This window comes from Melozone crissalis, unplaced genomic scaffold (genome assembly GCF_028551555.1).
Source record: "Melozone crissalis strain CALT ecotype California unplaced genomic scaffold, PUWL_Pcris_2 ptg000016l_1, whole genome shotgun sequence".
NCBI classification, from domain to species: Eukaryota; Metazoa; Chordata; class Aves; order Passeriformes; family Passerellidae; genus Melozone; species Melozone crissalis.
The window spans coordinates 57,593,777-57,612,280 of NW_026535794.1; the positions used below are offsets into that span (position 1 = coordinate 57,593,777).

The window sequence follows — 18,504 nt, forward strand, 5'->3', positions numbered from 1 at the left end:
GTAACTTTGAATGAGCAAATCCTTTGAAAGTCTGGCCCCTGGCTGCACTTAACTGTTGGCTCCTATCTGACCTATGCAAAATACTATAACAATTTTATTTTTGGTAACCAAAAAAACCCCAACAAAATCAAACACAACCAAAAATCCCAAATCTCCAAAGCATAAGCCCAGAGAAAATACATTCCAGACAAATCTTAGTTATCAAGCACAAATTTGAAAACATCTGTGTGAAATTATATTTACTCCCTAACATATTGAGGTAACAAAAAATTTAAGCCACAGTACTGTTAAAATTAATGCTGTATTAATGAGGAAGGCAAAAGAGAATTGCCTATTGCTGCACATTTCGAAATGAAACCTTGTAATCCTGTGTTTCTATTCAATGTTTCTAACATACTAAAGAAACCATCTTATATTAATTTTTCTCTCTTTGTCAGCTTCATTATTAAGTAGGCAAACTAATTTAAATTATATCTATTCAAGAAAAGAACATACAAAACTGCAAGAAATAGAAGAATTAAGTTTTCTCAAAGAAAAATCAATTAAAAACAGACACTCCACAATGTTTCAGATACTGTTTTAAGCCGGCAGCGTTTTATAGTGTAAATTTGTCTATCTTCTATAGGCTTCCCTATTTTTACTGTCAAATAGAGGGGAATTGTTAGAGGACACATTTTTATCCCTACATTCAACCAAATTTCTCTTAGTCTCAAAAGATAGTGCATCCAACTGGTGACTAAAAACTGAAATTAACATTTATTCACTAGGAATTTGTTCTTCAGCATCACTCATCAGAAATGGCATCAAAGCTGCCATTTTCTTTGGTAGTCATCTGCATTCCTGTAAAGTGACAAAACCAAGCAGTTTTGCCTGAACTTTTGAGTTTTACCTTATTGAAGGGGCCTTTGCAAGTGTTTAACAACATAAGAGGGCACCTCCCTACTGAATAGCTATTTACTTTGGGTTGAAGAGGACAAAAAAATCTCAGTAAAAGTCAAACATCCTGTCTCATGACATGACATGGGTGCATACCAGAATGTTGGTTATTTATTGCCTCCATGGAAACATTTATTGCGTACATGGAGACACTTCTCAGATACTTTCCTTTATGAGAAGAAAAAAGCAGAAGCAAACCAGTTTATAAATATTTGGCAAATTTTGACTGACTGTTTTTGATTTCAGTTACAAAAGACTAGAAAATTTGGAAAGCAACGCTCCTGAGACATAGGAATTTGGATTCACTCAGCCCTACCCTGTTTGGATTAAAACCCTCATTTTTATGCCAGAACTGTTTCCGTTCTAATTGTCAAGCACCACTGAGCAAGCAAAGGTAATTTGCTGGGAAACAAACAGGAAGGCTTTGTTGAGAAAGAAATTTAAGTGTCTGCTTTGTAAAGACTAAATCAAAGTCCTTCATCTGTCATTTTTTTAAGCAATTTTAACATGCACATGTGCTTCTCTTTCCACAGACTGTAGAGCTGGAAGACGAAAGAGTGCAGGGGGTTTTAGCAGTTGTTAAATGAAGTGAGATGTCTTAAAATGGAACACCGAACAAGAACCGTGTGCATTTCTGTTGCCAATCCACTTAATTCAGTTGAACCAAAACAAATACTATTTTGGCCAACAATGAACTTTGGGTTTACCAGCTTTCTTTATTAAGAAAAAATTAAAATCCTGTATCTCAGGCAACTGAATGCCACATACACAAATGGCATTTTCTCTCTAGAATCATTTTAATGGTCTATCAGGATACTTAGAATAGACTTAAGAAAAAGCAGTCAGACAGTGCAAAAGGAAGAGTAGCATTCATCTCTTCTTCCAATAATTCACCTTTTCTATTTAAATGAGTTTATGTTCTTTAGCAATATATATTATTTTAGTATCTTTTTATTTCAATATCTTTTTGAAATCTGATTTCATTTTCAGAACACTTGAGAGCCCAGGTTTTTACCAGGATCCAGTGGCAGGTTTCATATAAACTAATGGTTCCTATTCAAAGAAGACTTGCATTTTCAGCAGGAAGGAAGTGTTTAAGAACAGTAGCTCTTATGCACTATGCCAAGTAAAAATCCTGGAAATTATCACTGAGAACTAAAACAAAAATTCCTCAACAAAAGACAAATCAAACCTTTACCATTTACCTCAATTCCTCTGGTTTGGGGAGCTTTTTTCAATATTATTTGTCATTTCATATTTGAGAGAGATTTTGGAAGATACACGTGTGGCCACAGGTATCTTGGTATTTTGCAGCAAAAGAACAACCTTTTGTAAATCCATACACATTTATTGTATGGTAAGTGACACTTTAAAGAAAAAAATAAGAGAGCTCAGAAAGATCAAAAGTCATTTCTGTTCTTTTCTATCACAAAAGTCTTTCCTGACTTCAAAAACATAGGAAAAGCAAAACTTCTACACGGCAGTGGGAAGATCCAATTCTTCTGGTTCCGAATACTACACTTAAATGCATACTTCTACATCACTGTAACAGAAGTCTCTGTGCTAATGTCTTGCTCAAGAAGGAGGAAATCTGACATAAATTGAAAATTAAGAACTTCATAAAACTTTTTATCTATTATGGAGGACCACTTCCCAAGGGATCGGAAAAGAAACAGTATTTATAAGAAGAAATGCAAATAATTTATTGCTTTCCAATTGTCAAAATTCTGTAAGAGTATTAAGAATGAAGGATAAAGAACTAAATTCAGATAACAAACTGAATACAGCCTGGCTACATTCAACACCTATGTACACAATCTTATTAGCAAAGGATTCAAGATCATTTAAAAGGCAGTTGCTTATGTCCATAATACTGCATCATGCCAGTAAATCAACAGCCTTTGGGAATATTTTTCTTTTATCATGTCTTCCCATCTTTTGTTCTTTTGGTAATAAAGCCAAATAGTTGTACCATTTCAAAAGAGATACTATTGTCTTATTCACTTCTAATTTCTATTTTAACATAGCAACTTGGAAATACACATTCCATGCACATATGCCTACAAAACAATTCATGTTCACAAAGGCTCTGCTGTAGCCTTCCTGACCACCTTGGTAAGGAATTTCAAGGGCTCACATTTTTTGAAATTAACAAAAAGGTGTATAACTGTAATATAAGAATCATCTGTCACACTAACATCTCATACTGTTACCACTGAAATTCCTGTGGGAAAACAGGTACAAGTAAAACCATAAAGACTAGATCCTACATAAGTCTATGGGTTTAACTTAATGTAAAGTAGAACTGAAAAAGGTGCTCTATATGACACTTCCCTGCACCTTATAAATAAATATATCACCACTGTTATGCACTTTCAAATGTGCCATGTATTGCACCTTTACATTTTCTAAAGTACAGAAGAGATTCTCTCTCAGACTTCAGGATTACAGCTAGAGGCCTCATATTCTAAGGTTTTTGACTTTGATCACATTCTGGATGTGAAATCATCATCTCCTCGTAGTGGTCCCTCACCTTAGTGAAAACTAGGATGCAATACACATTTTTAGCACACAAGCATGATACTAAACATCTGCACAAATCCTAAAGAGAAGCTTGTCCTGGTGTTTATAAATCTTACACAGAAGATTACCTAACTGCAGTATATTTACCCTAAGCAGCAGACTAAGCTCAAACTTGTGTTAAGTAAAGACCCCATCCTTAAGAGAAAAATATATCTGTTGCCTGTGTATGTGCTCCTCGTGATCTTTTGCCCAACCTATGCAGAGACATTGCTCTGCCTACAATTCTGTTATTGAATATCATAAGGCAACAGTCTGCCTCATAAATATTTACTTGAGAAAAGAATAACTATATGCATCTAATCTTGTGGTATATTTTCTAGCTTAAACTCCAGTGGGTTTTTTTGCAGATGTACAATGAAATTCTTAATATCTATGCTATCATATCATATTTCTGGTCTATCTCAGGTAATTTAAAAAGTACCCTGCACACAAATTAGATATAAAAATCTATTCAGTAGCACATATGACTTCTGAACAGCAGGCAGACAAGCTAGCTGTACTTGAAAATGAGCCCTGACTAACTCTTAGCAAAGACATGAACAGCATACAGTTCTGTATCTTCCAACAGAGTGCTGCCTGCATGTTTATCTCTGCTTTCAACTTCCTGCATTGTTTTAGTTACCTACAATGCAATGCATGAGGATGGGAAGGACAAACCCATCTAGCCAATCAATCTCAGCAATTAAAAAATATCTGACATCAATGCATTGCTTGTTGAGGGCTAGTTATATGCAAAGGAAGGGGGAAAGGATGGCAGAGGAAGGAAGGGAAAGGAATCATAAATTAAATTGAAACATCATGGGTAGGAATTAAGACATCATTTCCAGTCAAGATTCAGTCTCTCTGATGTTACTCCTAAAATACACTGCACAGTCTCAATCAACTCTGATGACTCCCTATGGAGTGGTCTACCTGCTGCATAAACTGATTGTTCTCTTTCCACTCTCTCTATTCCTCCAGTTTTCTGCAGGTTGGAGTCTCCCGTGCATTAGGAAATACCCTTATTACAACATTGAGGCAGTGGTAGACGGTCAAGCTCCCAGTAAGCTTCTGCCTTCACTGATGTGGTCATTAGATGGTCAATGCCAAATCCAGACTATAAAAATCAATTGAAACTGAACCTAGAGAGCAGCTACCTAAGTATCCTAGCTTCATGTGTCTCTCATTTGATAACAAGCAAGTTGTAAAAACAAGAGCTTTGGCATCTATTCAATACCTTATCTGATGTTTTTACTTGTAACAAGTCAGGCACGCATGTGCACTGACGTGTGCAGCCACAGGTGTAACATTCTGAGTCCTTACATGAAAACTACATCCATTAAAAGCACAGCATTCACTCAAGCAAAACATTAGGAGAGCATTCACACTGGAGTCAGAAGCTGAAGGCAGTACTGAAGGTTCTCATCTTTTGCTGTCTGATTACAGAAAAAAAATCTAAAAAATCTGTAAAGAAGTACATTTACAAAGGAAGATATTAAAATAGGCACACCCTTTAGTGTTTGTTTATTAACAGCCTGGTGCATGTTCTGAAATACTCCAGATAACATAGTAACCAAAAGCTAAAAACTCACCATATAATTTTGTTGTTCTTAAAATTCTGTATCAGAATTCCAAATAGAAGTTTTTGAACAAAGAGAAGTCTCTAGGCAAATTTACAAGTAACTTCTATCAATCAGTTGTGTCTCAGTTCATTCTGTGTATTGACAGGAATCTCAACTACTACAGCTTTCTTTCCTAAATTAGAACCACTAATGTCAAATAGGGAAGGGTAGAAAGCTACTTCACATATCAGTAAAGTGGCATTACCTTCAAGCAAATGAGGTCTCCTTTCTTCTTTCTGGAACTGTTGCAAAATGTTTTGCCCTGGTCTAATGTGACAAAATTACTCACCTTCCCCATCAGGGCTCATATTTTCATACGAATCCCAGCGTATCAGTGGGTCTGATGTATTGTAATCAACTATTACTCCATGATCATTATGAAGGTGTTCACATCCTAAAATGAGACATGTTTGAAACCAAAAATTATCAGTCACATATGTAATTATATACACACACATATGTACGTATGTCTGTAGCCTTCTGACAGACCTTTGCTCCCTGAATGGCAACTACCTATTCTGAAATGTAAGAAGCAGCAAAAGGGGAAGAAAGGTTAAATAAAACAGTTTAAAAAGAAGAAGAAAAGCTTAATTTATCATTTATCATTCAGATAATTTTATCTTGAGCTTTTTGTTTATGATGTAGGCTGATAACTTGGATCAGTCCCTAAACACAAGTAACAAAGATGATCCACCCAGCCCTAGAGGGTCAGACATGATAAAGAGCTTCTGAGAATGAAACTATGAGTATCTATAAGGAGATAGTTTTAAAGGAATGACAAAATTAGACTTTGTTACAGATTTCATTCTGATTCATATAGATTATCATTCTGATACCAGAGCAATTTATCACTAAGGATAAACAGGAAGAGCTGAAAACTGTGACTTCATGTCCCTTCCAGTTCCTCCAAGGTGGCAGCTCTGCAGAATCTGAGACTAGACAGCTGGCTTTCAATGTGTTTTGCTGCATTTAAGTATGCTCTGCTGAAAACACCTGGAATTTTCAGCAGTAACCCATGTTTTTGTGCCCTTAACAAGGCATTAAATAATGTTCAGGTTTTAAATGGATACAGTGAGGAATTTAGGCATAATGCAGTGATTCAAAAGCAAAGCACAGGCATCAAGAATTCATGACTGTGAACGTGGCTTTGATACTGATACAAATCACAGATTGTCTTTTCTGTCTAGATTAGGGAACAAAGAAATTCTCAGTTTTGAAACCTTTGGTTGTGTCTACAAAGCAAGTCCTACTGTAAATTTTTCTAAAGCAACAGTATTATGCATATACTGGGACATTTAAAACAAAAATAGTTACAAATAGGACTAGAATGCTATGGTCCTCTACCTTTATATGCAGCCTGGAAAAAGCCATATATAGAGTGTTTCTGTGATGACATTTGTAACAAGGCAGATTTATAAACTTTATTATTAAATATTCAAGGATATTATATTCTTGGCAACTGCATTCTTTCTTAAAAATAACACAGTCAGTTATGTTCTAGAACACTGTGTCACTTATGTTGAGCCAAACCACCTACTATCTATGTTTTACACAGATACATTAAAGTTTTCTACTAGTTGTAGAAAGTGTTCTGGTATAGCTTTAAAACTAAATCTGGTGACTTCTATGCTGATATAAATGAAGAGTCTTTATTAACTTTTCCAAATTTAAACCAATAACTAATATATTTTAATGAAAGTGTAAAATTTCACATTTTTTACAAGAGAAATGGAAGAAAAGAGGAAAAATACTTTTTTAAAAAAATGTGTATTTCAATATGATTTATTTTGAAATTAAGCATATTTTTGGTTCTCTATGCTCACCTTGAATTTTCTCTGGAGTTCCTGAAAACACTAATTCCACCTTGCTGTAGTCAGGGAAACGGTCATCTGAGAACAAAGGACAGGAATTCAGCAAGATGTTTCCCAGGAGAGCAGTTTCAGTGCACTCAGAAATCAGGATTCTCTACAGCTTTCTCATGTACCCTCATCACTCTTCCCTTCCCACTTGCAGCTTAGTGATCTGGTTTTAAAAGCCATATTTTTTGTGCCACACATTCTCCAGAAAAGACCACATAAATCCCAGCTGGAGTTTTGCTTGCTTTCTAAAACAGTCAAAAGCAGAAGAGATGTACATCCTAATCCTCTCTCTAGACAGTAGACCAACGTGACTTATAAAGAAAACACACCTAGGAAAATTAAAATTGCTCCCCATATTGCCTAAACCACAATACTTGACCACAAAAGTTTTGGTATCCTTATGGTGCACGCTGCAGGAAAATGTGATTGATTTTAGTTTGCTAGTAACATAGGCTTAGGAAGTTCCAATCCTGCATATGAACACAATAAAACTGACAGTATGATTTGGAAAATATGAGGACTAGTGTGACACATTTTCAAGTGTGTCTGAAAACTGTGTCCATTCTTTGATATTCTGAAGCATATTAAAAGACTCAGACTATGTCACAAACACATTATCAGACTTTATGACGGTTTTCACTAGCCAGAAAAGAGAATAATTTAGCTCATCTTATTTCCTTCAATGGTGACAAAGAGAGTCACCATTTAAATGAGGGAGAAGGTGATAAGGACTGTGTAGGAGTATCTGAATTATTCTGACAATTAACTTGCTTGAAGAGCTTTTCCTGTCATTAGAGTTTTACTGGTATTACACATTACAATTTAACTAACTCAAAGCAGTCTCCCTTGACCCCAAAAATAAGTAAGGGGGAAAAAAAAAAGAATCCTTTTGAGAATGGGTGCTGAAGAAGATCGTCACATGCATATACTTGCACACCCGCATATATACACATCCAACCAACCACAGAAGACAAGTACCTTTGTTGGCATTATCCAAATCTTCTTTGCCAAACACCAAGCCATGTCCTTGAATAGCTCCAGTGTGAAACTGAAGGCGAAAAATCACATCACGAGTAGCTGACCTGTATTTTTTGTGATAACACTTTATCTAGAAAAACAGAGCAACATTTTATCTCAGTTAGTATTTTACTTACAATTCTGAACAAATGTGTATATATTAGTTGCTAATTAAGGCAGCCACAACACAATTTATTGTAGACACCTCTGATATTGAAACAAGCAGGGTATGTGTTTTTTAATCCTTTAAGATTACACAGGTCCAAGGCAGGATACTTCTAGATACGTAAAAAATAATAATCACTATTTTCATCGTTATCAGTCCCCCATCAGTAGGTTATGAGCCAGAATCACAATATCTGTGATACCGTACACAATATGTGTACAATATTGAAATGCTGACCTGTATAAAGACCTCTTCCCTACCAAATTAATGAATTTCAGCACACTCTTTTCAAAATAACTTAAGAATATGAGGACTTTTTTCAAAGCAAGCCTGCAAGCTGATTATATCTATTTTAGGACTTGTAAAAAACCTGCTCTAATGTTAGGATCTTATTTTAAGTTACTGCAGGAAGTTGATAGCAGTATTCACACCTTGGCTAGAACAAGAACTCTAGAAAAACATCTAGTATGAATTTCAGTAGCTAAAAGTGAATACCACACCCATTGTCTAACACCAGCTTCCCTTAGACAAAACCTATGGATATTTTACCTACTAATTCTCTGACTCTACTGTCATACAAAGGCACTCAGCATTCTTACAGTAATATGTAAAAATTTTGGCAACCTTAGTCACAGGACTGAAAATTTTGTAATACTATCCTGATTATATCAGGATTTTATGATAAAGCAGATATTACTGAAATGCATTGAAAAGAAAAAAAATATCACTTTTATTAAAGTCAGAATAAGAAAAGCATCCTAGATAGAAAATGCCAAACAATTGAAGAGAATAGAGTTACTCAAATTAAATAATGCAAGAAAAATGTAAGAGCTTGCAAAGGATGCTTCTGAAAGTTGGGGTCAAAATATAGTGCTGAAATTCTTTTCACTACAGAATGAAAAATCTAACAAGATGTTACTATCTAGTCTTCATTATAGTAACCTCATGATATCCTAAATTCCAGAAGTTAATCAGCACTCACCATATACCTGGCACACAGGACAACTTCTGAAATAGTTCAGCCCATATACCAGAAATGGTTTTTTGTCAAGTATTCTGTATGCAAATCACATATTCCTAAACCATTATAAGGGCTGGGTGATTCTCTGTGCATGTAGTCTCTATTTAATCGGAAAGCAAGGAGGTTGGTTGTTTGTTTTAAGAGAATCCCCTACGGTATATTGGCAATACCAGGTAAAATAGTATTTGCTTCTTTCTTTAGACAGTGCTCTACATGCACTAATTGTGTACATACCCCTGTGAAAGGGATCTACTTCCTTTTAGTCCAACACAACTACCAGCATGACTGGACTACTTTAATTACCAAAAGGTAAGGTATGAATAAAGTTTGACTGCTTGAGTCAATAAACAAGTGCTCAATCTCCAGCATGCCAAGCAGCTCTGTAAGGACAAAACACCATCATAAAGGATGAAAAAGGCAAGTTTTCCTAGAAGTGAAAAATGGACAGAAACAGAATTAAGAGAGCCCTGATGAGAGATATTAGAACTAACCTGTTGGGTTTTTTTTTTTTTAATCATCTAGAGATGAGGCAACTGAGAGGCATTTTAAAAACTTCATTTTATTTTCAGTCTGCTGAGAAGGTTGAGACAATACAGATGTTATAATTCATGCCATCACAATCAGAAGCCTACTATTTCTTAATTACAATACACTGTGTTTCTTGGCCTATCAGCTTTTGGCCAGCTTTTTGCCACACTATGATGTAGATGCTTTAAAGCTAATAATCTAAAACTACCCCTCGAGGGTCTCTACAAATCTATTTTCCACATCAACCTGCTCCAAAATGTAAAATTATATGAAAGTAACTGTGATAACTCCATGTAATTGTATTATGTGAGCAAAAATACTTGAAAAGAGCATCTTTAAGTTTATATACATTCATACATAATTTAAATTTTGCCTTTGAACAGTTGTTGGATTTATTCAAAATGTACTGCCTTTTACATAATCTCATTTATAAAAATACTGAATAACAGAGGGAGTTCCTCCTTCTTTCTACTTTCTAATCCAAAGTACCAGCCTTGGATTTAACCCAGATTAGTTTAAAATTAAATAATTTAAAGTTTTAATTAATTTAAGTTAAAATTAACTTAATTTTTGTCCTAATGAACTTAGCTACAGAGAATTGTAATTTTTAATGAAAATCTGTTCTCTCTTACAATCAGTAATATTTTACCTCTATATCCATAGACTAAAACCATCTTTTAGTGCTCAGTATGCATAATAAACTTTCAATGAAGTCTAAGCATAACTTTGAATTCTGACTTCACTACCTTTTGATGCCATAATCAAGAATTAACTCAAGTGTCCTGGGGTGACATTATGATGCTTGTATCCCCATTCATATGTTCTGTGCCTTTAAGACTGGCTTTGAAGAGTGAAAGTTTTGTTTGGGTTTCCTTTATCAGGGACACAGAGACGGGCAGTATATAGGACTGCTTTCATTTGCTTGTGGCTTTCTGCTTTGCGCTCTCTCTCTCTCTCTCTCTGCTCTCACTTCTGCTCTCTTTTGCTTCTGCTTATTAGCTAGTTCTAGCTAAACAGTCCAAATTCCTTCCTGGACTGTTTCTCCTCTCCTTTTTCTTCGACCATCTCCAACCTGCTCCGGACTGGGACTGGGAACACCGAAGGTTTGCACCGTTTGGCTGCAGCAGCTGCCCCAGCACCGGAGGGACTGAGGACAGAGCAACCACCCCCGAAAGAGACTTTCTGATTTTGTCATCTTTTTCAGAGTGGTGTCATCGGGTATTGTTCATTTTGTATGCTGGGGGGGGGGGGGGGGGCTGTGCCTGTTAAATAAACAGGTTCTTTCCACTTCTCTCTGAGGAATTCTTCCCGAACCGGTTGGGGGGAGGGGCCGTGTGGGTTTGCTTTCTGGAGGGGCCCTCCTTTGGAGATTCTCTACCAAATTTGCCCTAAACCAGGACAGCAAGCCACTGTAATGTGCTGGAAAATTCCTATATGCATTTGCAGATGTCAGTGCAGCTTCTCAACCACTGCATCTGTTCTGTATCACCACATGCTATTCACATGATGTTAACAAATTCCTTAAATCTAAGGCAAGAAAGGATATTTACCTTTTTAAAACAAACAAACGAACATGCGTTTCAAACAGTTAAACCTTTTATGAATTGGAGATGGAGCATCTTACAGATCATTATTTTTGTATGATACCACTGAAGATTTTGCTTAGACAGAATAAAAAAATATTCAAAACTAAAGTTTTTGTTTAGAAAACACTGAAGTGCTGAAAAAGACCCTGGTTTGCTCATAATTATCTCAGATAATAGCATGAGATTATGGAAGATTATCTCTTTTAAAAGATGCATTACTGAAAAGCTACATGCTCTTTTTCTTTCTAAAATCTCATTTGAGAGATACTGAGTTTATCTCAGACTGATTTCTGTTGTGATCTATTCCATTTCCTTAGGCACCAACAGTCCTTCAAAAACTAACCAAATGTCCTTAATTTGAAACTGTCTCAAACTTTCAAAGTATGCCAATTTATAATAGTATATTTAAAAATTGTTTGTCCCTTTTTCAGTGAAAGAACAAAACAACAATATACAGAACTGAATAGGGAGAGGGAAAAAAATAATCTGATACCAAATCTGGACACTTGTGGTTTAGGAATGATACTCCCCAATTCAATGTTCCCACTGAAACATTTCAAACCATACACCACTCAACCACACCCCTTTTCCCCAGCAGCAAGCTGAAGAGAATTGGAGGCACAAAAGATAAGATGACAGACTGAGATAAAAACAATTTATTGAAAACAGCAGTGAAATGAGACAATGAAAAGTTACAGCAACAATACTAATAACAGAGTGTACAAGAAAATAAAAACCACAACAACAACAAATGAATGAGTCATATACAATTACTCAAACCTTCCCCCCACAGAATCCCCAACAGTGCCCAACTGCTCCTTCCACCATCCAATCCAAACCAGAAGGAAGCCCTTCCCCATCCCAAAAAAATGAAACAAGGTGGTATAGAATAACCTCTGTGTCCTAGCCATGCCCCTTCTGGCTATTGCAAAAATTAAAACTGTCCTGAACAGGACCAGGACATTATCCATGCCTTATTCTATGCCATCTACATCATGCCCAAAACCCACACCTTCCATCTACACACACACACACACACACACACACACACACATATATATATGTACATACACACACACACACACAAGCACAGGTATCATTTCCATAGTCACTGGCCTAATCCTTTCAAGTTGTCTGCTGCATTCATTCAGTTCATGACTATCATTTCCATTGTCCTAGGTGTCTTCTAAGGCAGAAGGGCTGGTGTGCTGTTGGGTGGTTGCAAGCTGCAACAGGAGCTCATGACTGGTGCATCTGGAGCGGTCCATTCTCACTGTTTGTTCTCACTGTTTACACTGGCAGTGTCATTCAGCAACCAACATTATACAATTTAATATTACTGTTTTCACCCAAAAATCAAGTCCCCTTGAAGTACACACCACATTTCTCCTGAACCTCTCCATTACACACCAAGTGCATCCAGGTCCCTGAGTAAAAACAATCCCATGGATGGGTTTGCCTTTGCTTGAAGCAGAACTTATTCAAACTGTCTTGCCTAACATATTCCTCATGCACCACAGGGTCTTTATTCCCTTCTGCAGTATGTGGAGGTTTCGATTGGGTAGGGCCAGCTCAATTGGTAGAGTTCTTGTGTTAACTTAGCAGGTGGCCTCTGCTACATCCCAATGTTTGAAGGTCCCACTATCCATTGTTTTCAATATGGTTTTAACAGTCCATTGTAATTTTCAGTTTTCCCAGAGGCTGGTGCATGATAAAGAGTATGAAACACCCACTCCATACCATGCTGTCTGGTCCAGGTGTCTATGACGCAATTTTTGAAATCAGTTCCCTTGTCCAACTCACTTCTTTCTGGGGTGGCATGTCTCCACAGGACTTGCTTTTCAAAGCCCAAGATGGTGCTGCTGGCACTGGTGTGAGGTACAAGGTACATGTCCAGTGGTTGCTTCCAGCATTGTAAGAAGGTAATGCTTGCCTTGGTGGGTTTGCCTGAGTGTGATGCAATCAATCTGCCAGACCTTCCCATATTTATATTATGACCATTGTCCCCCATACCACAGGGGCTTTACCTGCTTGTCCTGCTTGATTGCAGCACATTTCACTCTTATGGATAGCCTGAGAGATAGAGCCCATGGTTAAATCCACCCCTCAATCACAAGCCCATCTGTATGTTGCATCTCTTCCCTCATAATCTGAGGTGTCATGGGCCCACCAAGCCAGAAGTAATTCACTCTTATGTTCCCAGTCCAGATCCACCTGAGACACTTTAATCTTGGCAGCTTGAGCCACCTGTTGTTGCAACGTTCTTCAGTAGCCTAACTCTTCAGTATGTGTGCATCTCCATGAGGTACTTTTGCAGCCAACTTCTCTATCCAGGCAGCAATGTCTTGATACCATTCAACCACCCAGATAGGTTTACTTCTGTGCAACCAATTAATCTTTTTCCACCAATACAGATACCCCCACAGAACACTTGCCACCATCCATGAGTCAGTGTACACCATCCATGGTAGAGTGCTGGCCATTTCTCTCATTCAGTAATATCTAAAGGCAACTGGATGCCCTTCAGCTCTGTGACCTGACTTGATCCACCTTGTCCTTCAATAGCTTCTGCAATTTGTCACATAGGACTCCATACAGCAGCTTTCTGTTTTCAATGTATCTCTACAATACAGCAGAACTGTTGGTAAAGAGAGCATATTGCTTTCATTTTCTGGGGCTGATTATATAGTGAGACCTCCTCAGCATGTCACCTTCTTCTCCTGCTTCTCTGATGTTAGTACAAAATTTTTGCCTACAGACCAGTTTATGATGACTTCCAAGATCCCTGGGCAATTGGGGTTTCCTATTCAAGCTAGCCATGTGATCTGCATGACTCACTTCATGAAGCATCAGTGGCATATGGGAAATATCCTTTGAACATCCAACCCAGCACTGGCAGTTGAGGCTCCAGGAGGAGCTGTGCTTTGATGTCAATCATTCTGAAGCAGCTCAAACCCCTTCATAAGCTGCCAGGATATCTTTTTCAGTAGGGGTGTAGCAGCCCTTAGATTCCTGACTCTGGAACCCTAGGGCTTGTCCTCAGGTCTCCCTGGATATCTTTTGCCAGACACTTCAGGAAAGACCATTTTCCCCCCAGCTGCGGTATAGGGCACACTTTTCACATCTTATCCTGTCTTGATTGGCCCCAAGGGCTACTGCATGAGCAGTCTTTTGTTTGATTTGTTCAAAAGCTTGTTGTTGTTCAGGACCACACTTAAAATCATTCTTCTTAAAATCATTGTTCTTCACTTGATAGAGAGGTCTTACAATCTAACTAAAATCTGAAAAATACATCCTCCAAAAACTTCTATCAGTTAGGAAAGCCTGTGTTTTCTTCTTGCTGGTTGACGGGGACATATCTGCTATTTTTTTTTGCCTACATCCATTGGAACCTGACAACACTCATCTTGCCATTTTACTCCTAAAATCTGAATATCCTGGGCAGGTCCATTGACCTTACTCTGCTCTATGGCACAGCCAGCCTTCAGGAGGACTTGGATTGTCTTCTTGCCTTTCTCAAAAACTTCCTCTGCTGTGTAACTCCACAGAATGATGTCATTAATGTGTTGCAAGTATTCTGGAGCTTTGCCCTTTTTCAGTTCAGTCTGGATCAGTACATGGCAAATAGTGGGGGTTTTAAAATCCCGGAGCAGTCCATTTCAGGTGTACTAGACATCCGTCCAGGTAACATCACACTGTTGCCTGCACTTTTCTGCTAAAGGAATGGAGAAAAGTGCATTAGCAATGTGAAGAGACACCATTTTGCTGCCTTGGGCTTCAGTTCATAGTGAAGTTCCAGCATACCCAGCACAGCAGCACTCAGAAGTGGTGTCCACTCTCCAATGGACTTATGCACTGGCCACGCAGTACTAATAAAGGGTGAGCGAGTCTTGCTGACCACTCCTTGGCTCTCTGGAGGATGAATCATTTCATTCATGAGGAATCACTGCGGCAGCCACTCTCTGGTCACAGAGAGCGACAGGCACAAGTTTCCCAGGCATTGTCCTGGGGAAGGCTGTGAGAAGATCAGAGAAAAGAATGATAAACAATTCTTATCTTCACTTGCTGCACCTGTTTTTGTGAACATGTGGAATGTGTTAAGGAGATTTGTTTACCAAAGGGTAACTTCTTAATTGGCCAATGGTGATGGCATTTGGATTCAAGGACCAATAGGATCCACTTGTATCTGATTGTCTGTAAGGGATATGTTTTTCTTAATAAGTATAGTCTAATAAAGCAATTGATCAGCCTTCTGGAATCATGGAGTCAATGTTAATTATTACCCAACCAGGGCCACCATGCTATGACAAAACATGGTGTCACTGTTTGTCGCGCTACTGTCAAGGCTACATTGTCATGGCAGTGACTGTTAGCAGAAGGGTCCTCTGAGAGATCAGGGAAGGTGTTCAGCTGTCCAATTTCTTCTGTCTCCACAGCAGCTGTGGAAACACCAAAAGCCCAATGATGCCCTTTTGGGTCCTCAAAATACCCTCTCCTAAGGTAATCTATGCCAATGATGCACAGGGTTTCTGGACCAGTCACAGCTGGGTGTTTTTCCATTCATTCCCAGTCAGGCTCACTACAGCTTCCATTACAGCCACCTGTCACCCCAGAAACAGCAAAAGATTCTGCTCCTACATATCTCAACAACATCAGGGTACATTGTATGCTGGTGTCAACTAAAACCTCACATTCATGTGGGTCTGATGTTCCAGGCCGTGGGATCCATGAAGTCAAATAAATCAGACTGTCCCTTTCCCACACCTGGCTGAAGGTAGGGCCCCTCCTGTAACAGTACTTGTTACTTATTTCTTGTAAGCATAGAGATCCCTTCAAGAGCATTGGAAGTAGCATCAGCCCTCCTATTCTCTCTGATGTCTTACTCACTGGAAATTGGAGCAGGATTTATCCTTGAAGAATTTCCTGCAGTAGTTGAGCTTCCTTTCAATTCACACAGCAGTGCTGCTAGGACAGAAGTGGGTTTTCCATCCCACCTCCATATATCCTCTCCATGGTTATGCACGTAAAACCACACGTATGGTGTACCCTCTGTCTTGAGCAGGACAACACTTGTTGCTAATAGCAGAGACTGGTCTGTACTGGTAGGGCATGGGACATTTCTTTAAATTGCTGATAGCCCTGTCTGAAATTCCAGGAGGTCCTGGGGCAGTCTTTCTATGGACAAGATGCAGGCCCATAGGGAGGAAGGTCTTTGTTCACTTTCTTTCCATGATATCACTGTCAATGAGTTCATATACAGCAATGGTGCACTTCCTAGGAACTTCCACCACATGCGGTGTTTGTGTACACCAGACTTCATCTGGATTTATAGGGAATTGCTCATTATTTGAATCCTTACAAAGTACCTCCAGCACAGCTATTTCTCTCAAGTACTTTTCTCCATGGTGTTCCACTTGTCTCACTGCACTAATAGATCACTCTTGTTAAGACACAAGACACTCCCTATACTTGACAGTAGTTACCTCCTGAGGCTGAGACGCTGTTCTCTTCCCAATCCCAATGCACGCATTCCAAGACACAAATCCCAGTTGCTTGGCTTCACTACCATTTGGTTTCATATCGTGGGCCACAATATCCCAGTATTAGACCAGCCACATCATCAGGGGCTACCCAGCTGGTGGCTGAAATCTTTACTCATACCTCATAGCTCACCCAGAGACAGATGTCAGGTGATTGCCCTGCTTCTTCCTCTTGTGGAATGCCCTACTGCCTCTTCATCCCTTATGCCAATTGATTCCGTCTTGGATTTCTTCTTCTGTATCGGAGCAACTGCTACCAGCACATGTTGTTCCCCTGGATCAGCTGCAGTTTGAGTGGCCACAGTGCCTGTTGATATGCTTTCCTCCCTTCCCACTGATGGTGCTGTCTGGTAATGAGAAATGTCCAATAAACAGATGCCAGAGCCCCGCACATTGAAAAACTTCATTCCTCTCTGGAACTGCCACGGCATTTCTTCTTTTGCATATTTTATCACTTCAACAGAGTCTTGTAGTTGTTCAGGGGTGAACTTACAAACCATTGGAGCAGAATAGTCCTTCAGAAGCTGGCCCATTTTCTCCTACCTTCCATGCCACTCATGATGACCCACCCTCAGGGCAGATCTCTGAAAGACCCGCCAAAAAATATCTCCTGTAACTAACATGGTGTGGACCAGACTGAGGAGAGCTGGCAGACCTAGCCACAAGAACAAGCTTTCCTTAATATCCAGGGGGAATTCAAAATTTTCAAAAACTGTTGTAAGAGGTCTGAAAGAGAAAAAGGAGATGAAAAGCTTGGGAAAATCATTCTCCCCTGTGCCCCCCACAAACTGGATATGATTATTAATGCACTCCCAAAGGTAATGCTGGAGGTAAGGGCAGGAGAGCAGTACTCAATACACATCCAAATGACCCTCACTGTCCTTGATGTTACCACATCATAAGCTTGTATCACATAGTACACCAACAAAACAATCCTGACCCCTCTCCCTGATCTGAAAAATATCATGAGGTATGGAAATATATAAAGTTAGGTACCACACTACATGGACAAATTAAGCAACATTGTGACCAGTGGCTCTGGACCTAATGCAACAAAATGCTTAGATGAAATTTGTTTCAAACCCACTCTGAGCAGACCTGTTGCTATCCTAACCTTTTGTGCCTCACATTGGGTGCCAAATAAGACTATCATGGTTCAGAAATGGTGTTTTCCAATTAGTATTCTCACTGAAACACTCCAAACCACACACACTGCTCAAGCACTACCCCTCCCCCTCTCCCTTGCAGCAGGCTGGAGAATTGGATGCACAAACAGTAACAGCACCAATACAAATGACAGAGAGTACAAGTAAACAAAACCTAGACAATTCACACACAATTGCTCACAGACCTCTCCCATTCTTCCTCCCCCTACCTCCCAGAAACTTCAGCAAAACCTGAGCACTCCCTCCATCATGCTACCTGACGATGAAGGAAGCCCTCCCCCTGTCCCTGAAAAATAACATGAGGTCATACAAAATAACCTTTGGGTCCAAACCATGCCCTGTCTGGCTACTGCAAAATTTAACCTTATGCTGGCCAGACCTCAGACATTACCTATCCCTTATTTGGTATAGCACTTTTTTGAGTGCAGAACAATTTAGAATTACTTAGGCATTTTCTTTATAGCAGATAGTTTTACAGTTGTGCACACTGCCTGCCAAATT

The 18,504-nt window shown here is 38.8% G+C and overlaps 1 protein-coding gene across 1 annotated transcript in view; it reads right to left on the reverse strand.

The window, feature by feature from the left end:
• Window positions 1-18,504, reverse strand: part of TNS3 (tensin 3) — a 119,402-nt gene that overhangs the window by 83,645 nt on the left and 17,253 nt on the right. Inside the window, exons 9-11 of the mRNA XM_054273225.1 lie at window positions 7,958-8,087; window positions 6,944-7,009; window positions 5,410-5,514 (exon numbers count right to left, since the gene is read on the reverse strand). Coding sequence (XP_054129200.1) covers window positions 5,410-5,514; window positions 6,944-7,009; window positions 7,958-8,087 — 301 coding nt within the window. The remainder of the gene's footprint in view (window positions 1-5,409; window positions 5,515-6,943; window positions 7,010-7,957; window positions 8,088-18,504) is intronic.